This window comes from Morus notabilis, unplaced genomic scaffold (genome assembly GCF_000414095.1).
Source record: "Morus notabilis unplaced genomic scaffold, ASM41409v2 Scaffold1263, whole genome shotgun sequence".
In the NCBI taxonomy this organism is placed as follows: domain Eukaryota; kingdom Viridiplantae; phylum Streptophyta; class Magnoliopsida; order Rosales; family Moraceae; genus Morus; species Morus notabilis.
The window spans coordinates 11,570-20,567 of NW_010365123.1; the positions used below are offsets into that span (position 1 = coordinate 11,570).

At 32.4% G+C, this 8,998-nt stretch overlaps 1 protein-coding gene across 2 annotated transcripts; it reads right to left on the reverse strand.

The window, feature by feature from the left end:
• Positions 1-2,821: 2,821 nt before the first annotated feature.
• LOC21384550 lies at positions 2,822-8,473 on the reverse strand. 2 transcript variants are annotated; one of them, XM_024171706.1, is made up of 8 exons: positions 8,315-8,473; positions 7,271-7,326; positions 7,057-7,181; positions 6,488-6,647; positions 5,477-5,886; positions 4,784-5,293; positions 4,209-4,335; positions 2,822-3,384 (listed from the first exon to the last, which is right to left on the reverse strand). In XM_024171706.1, exons 1-8 carry the CDS (start codon positions 8,381-8,383, stop codon positions 3,249-3,251), a joined length of 1,593 nt encoding a protein of 530 aa, XP_024027474.1. In that variant the 5' UTR covers positions 8,384-8,473; the 3' UTR covers positions 2,822-3,248. The 2 variants fall into 2 exon arrangements, with proteins under 2 accessions (XP_024027474.1, XP_010105627.1); XM_010107325.2 differs by having other exon boundaries at positions 4,784-5,296.
• Positions 8,474-8,998: the final 525 nt, after the last annotated feature.

Here is an 8,998-nt window from a genome sequence, read left to right on the forward strand (position 1 = left end):
AATATAAATGATGTTCCAAGTTGCAAGGTTAAGGACCTTTTAGGTTCTTACGTTGGTTAATGAAATAAAAAATTTGGTGTTTAAGTGTGCTTTAACTCGAAAGACTCGTGGTGTTGAAACTATTACGGACATACTTTTGTTACTTAAACTTCCCATGCAGGTGTTCTTTACAAGAAAACATTGATTTTTTTGGGATATAGAGGCAAATGACCCTTTTTAAGGGTTTTTTTTTTTTTTAAACTAGTCGAAGTTTTGTAAAATTAGTAAAATAGTTATTTTTTTTAATCAAGTAGTCAATCACTGATTGATTAGCGGTCGATCACTGATTAACTCAATAATTTTTTATTATTAATCAATATTAGTTCATAATTAATTAAAATCAATTAGTAATTAATTAATTTCAATCGATTTTATTAATGATAAATCATTATAAATAATAATGAATAGGTCATTCACTGATTGACCGTCGGTCATCATTGATTGATTACTAAAAAAAGGTCATTTTGTAAAAGTAAAAAAGTTCAGCCATTTATAAAAAAAAAAAATGCAATAAAAAAGGCCATTTATATGATTTTCTCGATTTTTTTAATTATTATTTTCTTTTTTTTTTTAAAGAAAGAATGCTGCCTTGCTATGCAGGTGTTCCTTAGAAGAAAACAATTATTTAATTTGCTTGTGATAAGAGCGGAAAATATATTACGAAAAAAAAATGAGAGTGCAAAGAATAAGACAGATAGGGATTTGTCAATGTCTTTTTTAATAAGAGGGAAGAAATTAGACACCATGTACACTGCACAATCATCCAGCCACAGTATTGGAGACTATATGTTCAAATGCTTCTCCTATATTGTTTTTTCTCACAAAAATTTTAATTTTAATTCAAACCATCTAATTTCATCTCATCTCATGAACCAAACGAGCTCTCATTTGAATGGAGATAAGTCAAGGAGATTGTTATCCAAAACTTTAGTTCAATTAATTATCAAGAAAAAAAAAAGTTCTATTGAGATTTGAGGGTGCATATTGAAATATTTGTATCGTATGACAATGAGGCTGAGAAAGCGGGAACATCGCAAAGGGAACTACTGAAAGTGTAGTAATTAATGACAAGCATTGTGGTACAAAAGTAATAACAGGTATCTTGAAAGTTGTGGCATATCGACCGAGGCTTAAGGCTTAGTTTGGTATTGATTTTCTCCCAAAATCAATTTCCACTTATGGTAAAAATTGATTTTAATGTTTAGTAAATCTTCTACTAAGTATTTTTTGAAGAATTTTTAAAAAATTTACAGTCAAAATTAAAAACAACCTAAAAGTAACTTTGGGTGAGTTTGAAATTCGTTCTAAAATAATTTTATTTTTTGTATGAAAATGAAAATAAAAACGTTTTCATTTTTATTTTGAAATTATTTTTGAAAATGCGTTTGGTAGTTTTATTCCGAGATTAATTTCAATTTAAAAAAAATTGAAATTGTGTTTGGTGGTTTAATTTTAAAAACATATAATAATATTTAAAATTAAAATATATTAAATAAATAATATTATTAAATATATTAAATATTTTTCGCCCCATTGAAAATGCGTTTGGTAGTTTTATTCCGAGATTAATTTCAATTTAAAAAAAATTGAAATTGTGTTTGGTGGTTTAATTTTAAAAACATATAATAATATTTAAAATTAAAATATATTAAATAAATAATATTATTAAATATATTAAATATTTTTCACCCCAAATTCATGCTACTTTTCACTCCCCAGATTCAACCTTTTTACACATCTCTCTCTCTCTCTCTCTAAATCTGCAAAACAAAAACAGTCCCTACCAAATCCTTCGCCATTACTGCAAACTCCCTTCTCTCTCTCCCTCTCTCTCACAAATTGGGGAGTCCACGCTACTAACTACAATACAATGCCCACTACATTATCGTGGCTCCTGTCATTTTTAGTCTTATTGTCCTTCGAATCCATTGTCGTTTCCCCTTCTCCTCCGCGAAGGATCCTCCACCAGCCATACGGCCCCCTCGATTCCCTCCCTCCCTCGGAACCTCCGTTGCTGCCTCCCAACCCTAACCCTAACCCAAAAACGTTTACAGAAAAGATGAAAAGGAACGAAGGGAGGGCAGTCGGAGAAGAGGGAGAAGAACGAAGGGAGAAAATGAAGGGAGAAAGGAAAATGAAAACGGATTTAATCCATTTTCAAAAAAAAAGTGAGTTTTTAGGAAAACGTTTTTATTTTTAATTTTGGTACGGATTCTTCCCAAACGTGTTTTCTTTTCTCGTTTCAATTTTTTTCTCAGAAAACGTAAAAAACGTTTTTAAAAATGAAAACAAATGGGCCCTTTAATTTGTAAATTGTACGGAAATCAACATAATACAATTAATAAAATTTTTATAATACTTCTAATCAAATTTAAAATTTACAATCTTCTCAATTTAAAATTCAGACTCGTAATATAATATAATAATATAATATAATAGTAATATTAATAATAAATATATATTATATTATACTTATATATAATATAATATAATCTTAATTTTTAATTATTTACAGCAATTCAACTTTATAATTTATCAAACGTTATTATACTAATTTTAAAACCAGCACATCTATTATAATTATAGTTTACTAAATACTCAACTGCTTTTTATAATAGCTACTTTTTCTTTCAATCTAACTAAAAATAATTTTTTTCAAAATCTACAGCAATATCAAATTAAGCCTAATCGTATCTTTTGCCATGACAAAACACTTAAATGACTACCAAAAAAAACACACACTAATTTGAATTTTGGGCTGCTTTCGCATTCCACATGCATGAGAGGAAAGGAAATTATGAATTGAAGAGTATCAATTGATAGTTCGATAGTATACTGGAACGACAAATCGACATCTGAGTGACTCCCAAGTCTCAAGTATGACAAGTCATTCAGAGTATGAAACCGGAGGAATAGCATTTACATCAAACAAACATTGGATAAGCAACCGTAACGGTGAAGTGTTGTAAGGTAATAGATTCTTGATAAACTAAAAGAACATTGTTGATATGTACAAACTACAAACACCACTTCAAAAAAAAAAAAATGTGCATCTCAACGAGAAGATCCTGTTCTACTCTACCCACCAATATGATCGCAATAAAATTGCTTCAAAACCTGAACTACAAGGAAAACCCAACTTGAAGAACCATTTGAACAAACAATCTTTCTTATACGTTCAAACTATGAAGAGAATTTGAAAGATCACCTCAGACCCTCTTGAAGAAAGAAAGAATGTTGCCTTGCTTGGAATCCTTGTTTCCTGTTTTCTTGTTTCCAGCTTTGCCTGTTGGATTTGATGGAGCGGTGTTTCCCACTGCTGGTGACTTCTTGGCTGCAGGAGGCCTGGATTCATAAACCCAGCTTAAGAGTCAATTCAAATGCATAAGCAAATATTTCAGAAAGGGAAAACCATTGCCATAACGGGCTTAGTACAAATCAAATAGAAAAGTTCATAATTAACAATATGAATGGCACAGCTTTTCCCCATTGATAAGAAGGCGCAGCTTTTTTTACATATAAGAAATAAGGTTTCAATTAAGTCAGAGAAACTGTACAAATGGTCGCAGGGATAAGATATCCACTTGAGACTAAGAGGATCAGCATTTAACGCGAACACATTCCCTAGGTGCCCGAATAATCATACAAGAACGAAAAGCAACGGTCAAAAGTAAAGATACAGCTGGATGATATATGGCAACTGATTCACATGCCATTCCAGCAATTTCCCCTAAAGCTTTTACCAAAAAGAATCACACCACTAAAACCGATACAGAAAAGTTGTCTATATTTGGTTTAACCACCCACCCAATATAAGATGGAGTGAGAAAGTTGGACAAGTAGTGGCAGAGACTGATGTTCATAACTCCTCACGATGCAAAAAAATGCATTGAAAAGGTTTAAACAAGTAAATAAATAGAAAAAAAAAAAAAAATATATATATATATATAGGAACGTTTCTTTTCCTAAAAGAATCCAAGTTTATCGATTTTGATTTAAGGAAACTGGAGAAAGAAGGGGAAAACAAAAACAAAAAAAAAAACAAAAAAAAAGCACACTGCGAATTGTGGAACAGCAATGCAGAGCGATTTCCACATATTGGTGATAGTATCCTCGTTAGAATGAATTGAAATAGAAACATTTTAAAATTAACGAAATGTACAGTTTACCTGTTAATATTATTGGTACTTGTATTACTCTCAATTTTCTTTCTTGTGTTGCTGTCAGCTTTTTCTTCCGTCCCATTGGTAGCTTTCTTTGCTTCTGTATCCTCACCCTCCCAAATCACCTCAGTCACTGTTGAAACAACACATTATATTATTATTATATTCCGCTCAGATGATACTTGAACATTGCACCTACAAAAAGTGCATATACAAATGTCCGTTCCCCTTAAGATTTACTCCCTCCCTCCCTCCCTCCCTCTCGCATGCTGATTCTTTTTTACAAAACCTAATCAACAAAAAAGGTTAATGTCTACTGCTTACACTGCTTACTTTGTGAAAAAATGCAACTGAAAACGCATATAAACAAATAACAAGAAAACATTATACTGTTAGAACAAGAATAATAACAAGAATGATGCAAGATTACGACAATAATGAGATGATTTTGGAATTAATAAAAAAAAAAAAGTTAATATTGAACAGTATAAATTTAGTTAGATTCTGACACATCTTTGAGCATTAGTTCATTATAATGATAACAAGACTTTTTGGAAACCGAGGCGTCTAGAGCAGTTTACCTTCTCTTCCACGCTCATCAATCTGTGTCTTTAGAACCTTTCTTCTTTTAGGTGACTCTGGAGTAGTCTTGGTAAGCTTGTCCCTTTTGTTCACATCATTTTCTTGAACAGAGCATAGTGCCTTCTCTTTCGGAGAAGTCCCTGTGATCTTGTCATTAATGATAGCTGAAGCATCATTTTTCATTAGTTTAGTAGAGCCTTTATCTATTGTCACCTTTTCCTTGACCTCTGATTTATCATCCTCCCGCTTGTCGAGTTTTGCATTTGATTTCTCCGGAACCAAAGAGTTGATACTTTCTTTTCCTTTTGGATCCGGACCTGCTTCCGGTGATGATAAACTGACTGCATTTTCATATTCATCATCATCTGAGAAATAGAGAACCACCCTTCTTTTCCTAGTGCTCTCCCCGTTGGATGCTCTCTTAAAATTTTTATCTTGACCATCATCATCACTGCTGGCACCCTCCACATTTACAGCTTCTCGAGCACAAATCTGAGCCTCTGCACTAGCTCCTAAAAGGCAAAATATCAGAGGAAAAAGGTTAGCAGAAAACACGATAATTGATCATAAAAACAATGTGCCACTGCCTCTAAGATAAATCAAGTGAAGGTTTATATTCATATGCAACTTATATTTTATGGTCAAGCAGCCAAAAACAAAAAACTGCATAGCATAGACCCAAATGTACCAACCAGAACTAGTTTCAGCTGGACAGCTGGCCTTAGTCTTTGCAGATGCACGGCTCCAAAAATTTGCCAGTGAACCTTCTGTACCAGAAGAGCCTTTACCATTTTGGACTTTCTTTTTGTTGGCAGCCATGGAGGGGACCTTTTCTTTATTTGTAGGAGCTTGGTTAACCGGATCTTGGAGTCCTGTATTTTCACTTTTGACATCTTTTACTAAATTGGGAGACGGAAAACCAACTTTAGAACTATACTTCTCTCCTTTCTGTTGCAGAGATTGGGGAGCTGCAATCTTTTGACTTGTCAAACCACTTTTAGATAGACCTACGCCTACTCCACTTTGAAACTGTGCTGCTGAAACACTTGATGGAGTTCCCTCCACATTACGCTTGATAAAGGAATTGGAAATGGCACAGAACCTGAAAAATATGGCACTAAGCATATACTTGCACAAAAGCAAATTTATTGATAGATATGCTATATGATAAAATCAAGGAATATGGGTACAGTTCTTGAAAGAAAATACAAGGGTAAAATCACCCAGTTGAGATAACAGTATCGATTTAACTTTTGGAATGATTATGTTTAAATGACAAAGCCAGAACATATGTTATTTTTTATATGTAGAAAAAGAAAAAGCCATTAACCAATATAAATTCCTAATTCCAGGAATCACCAAATGGTTACATTTATTATGATAATTTTTTTTAAATTAAGAGTGTATGTATGTTCTTGTATATATGCATGTGCGTACGTAATTCCTTTTTTTTTTTTTCAGAAGTTAACTCAGTCTACTAATAAGAAAACATCATCGTATGAAAAAATAAAATAAAATAAAAAATATCTAAACGTGTTCACCAAACTTTAAAAGAAAACTAAGGCCTTATCAAAGAGCTACAGTGTTGTAAAAAGTGTTTTCCTTGAACTGTAACTACAACCAATTCAACTTCATTTACTGCAAAATACACAAATGAACTTCATACTTCCAGAAGTTATCAAATGAAGAGGCAACATATATACCTGTTATCTCTCAGGCAATTGTCAATCGTTGAAGGCTGCTTAAAGAGCTCTTCTGCTTGTACAAATTCAACATTCCAAAGTACAGCTGGATCCTTTGGTATGCAAGCTTGCACGCTATAAACCTGAACTGAGCAGCTGCCATCAAATTCTTGTTTTGCTTCTGCATAAAATTCAGGAGAAAAGAGTCCAACACTATTCCTCTTTCCAAATGATAGAGAACAATGAAAGACTGCCACGTACACCACATAAATGCACACACACACACATGATAATCAAAATTTTCAAAATTCAATAACGATGTTTCCTGAAAAGGTAAACTACTTAGTTGCTTAAGAAGTTAAAAAGGGATACATTTGGGGCCATATAATCAAGGAAGTGAAAGAAACCCATCTGATTCTCCTTAACAAGATCATTGAAGGATAGGTCAACACAACATTTCAGAGAAGAAAATACATGAAGTTAAAAATGAATCATCACGTGGCTTCATTAATCTACTCTCTCTAATGCACATAAATCGGAAACGATATTACCATAAACCTGTACCAGGTAAAATATTACAGCAATAATACCTTCAAGTTTTGTCCCTGTAACGAGTCTTATATGATAGCTTGGAGAGTCACCCTTCAACCAGCCAGACAACGCATACACCACTTCAAATCCATTTCCATGCTTTTCAACAAATTCTTGGAGCAGCCTACAGAAGAAGAAATCATATTTATATTGTATATATTGATTAACATGGAGTTGAAAGATGCTTTTGCGAGTTTAAATAACAAAACTTACCTCTTTGCAGAATTTGATGACAGCAAGTAATTGCGACTCAGCCATTTGTAAGAAACCTGACCAAGTAGAGAAGTTGGTAAAACATATGCAGTTCCAAATGATTCTTTCATTTTGGGATGTAAAGGGGTAAGCGTTGAGGACAGAGTACTCTATATCCAAAGCCAGAAGTTGAATACAAAACAAAGACCAGTATTCATTTTTTTTCCCTTTCTTTTTACTCACTAAAGTACAAGAATGACTAACTGGATGTATCCAAGGTAGAACATCTCAGCAGATCGAGATATCATTGAAATGGTTGTACTTTTGTTCAAATACAGCTTTATCGCAAACAAAATGTAAACTTGATATATATATATATATATATATGTATGTATGTATGTATGTATGTATCTGTGTGTGTGTGTCTAGTTAAGAAGCTCAAATATAGACGTTGTGCCGAGCATACAGCTCAGTAACCGGTAACGTCATGCATTCTTCAACTTGATATTTGTCAAAAAAAAAAAACCTTCTATTAAAAAAAAAAGCCGGAAATTTTGTCAATCAAATTAGGCAAAGAAAAACTATTTTCTTCAATTACCAACTATTAAAAAAAACGATTTCCCCATTCTAAATTACGCAGCTAAATGTCCTATGTCATATGTCAATCGAAAAATTAAACTGTAATTATCACCGACAAAAAGATCAAATAGAGCTCAGTTATTGTCTCTACTTGCTCAATTTTTCTTATTTCAGCCATACACATTAGAATCCCCCAAAACAAGAGGAAAATTCTTTTTTTTTTTTACAGACAATTCAAGATCGATTTTTTTTTCCTCTTCGTATACGGATAATTCAAAAGGGTAGTTGATACAACCGACAAGGAAACACGTGTTTCAAAAAAGAAAAAGGATCGCAGGGCAAAACCTAAAACAGCACGATAAACTACGAAATCAAATGAAATCAAAGAAAACTTGAGAGAGTAAAATTCACGGGACAACTAAGATTGGGGCGAAAATTGAGAGGGGAAAAATCAGGAAACACAGAGAGAGAGAGAGAGATTGGTACCACTTGAAGCCGATCAGAGACGAGGGATTCGATGTCCTGAAGTATGCCTAGGGTTTCAATTTGAGCCATTGAGAGAGAGATAGAGAAAGAAAGACAGAAGGTGAGAGAAATGAATGAGATTGGTTGTGTTTCCCTCCAAATTCCCAATCCTTTTTACTCCCTTTGCCGCCCTCCATGTAATTCTTCCCCCTCTCTCTCATTTTGTTTCTTTTTTAGAAATAAGATTTCGGCACAAATGATTTTTTTTTACCATATTTTTTTATAAATAGTTGAAGTTTTATAAAATTATAAAAATAGTCATTTTTATTAATTTAGTGGTCAATTATTAATTAGTTCAGTAGTTAATTATTGATTGACTTAACGGTCAATCGTGATTAACTCTAATTTATCACTGATTGATTTGATTATTCTTTATTATTAATCAATATTAATTAATAATTAATCAAAATCAACTAATAATTAATCAATTTCAATTAATAAATTATGTATTTATTAATGATAAATTATTAATAAATTAATAATGAATCAATCAATTATAATTAATTGTAGGTCAGTCACTAATTTATTGTGGTCTATATGTCAATCACTGATTGACTCATGTAAACAAAACGATCATTCTCATAAAATAAAATAAAAATTCGGCTATTTATGAAATTTAGTGGTTAAAAAAGGCCACCCAACATA

What these genes read in the sequence shown, in the direction of transcription:
- LOC21384550 (XM_010107325.2), bottom strand. Translation starts at nt 8,383, where the DNA reads ATGGCTCAAATTGAAACCCTAGGCATACTTCAGGACATCGAATCCCTC. An exon ending in TCATCAAATTCTGCAAAGAG is followed by an intron (nt 7,182 to 7,270) that starts GTAAGTTTTGTT and finishes CTTCTTCTGTAG; the next exon opens with GCTGCTCCAAGAATTTGTTG. An exon ending in TCCAGCTGAAACTAGTTCTG is followed by an intron (nt 5,297 to 5,476) that starts GTTGGTACATTT and finishes TTTGCCTTTTAG; the next exon opens with GAGCTAGTGCAGAGGCTCAG.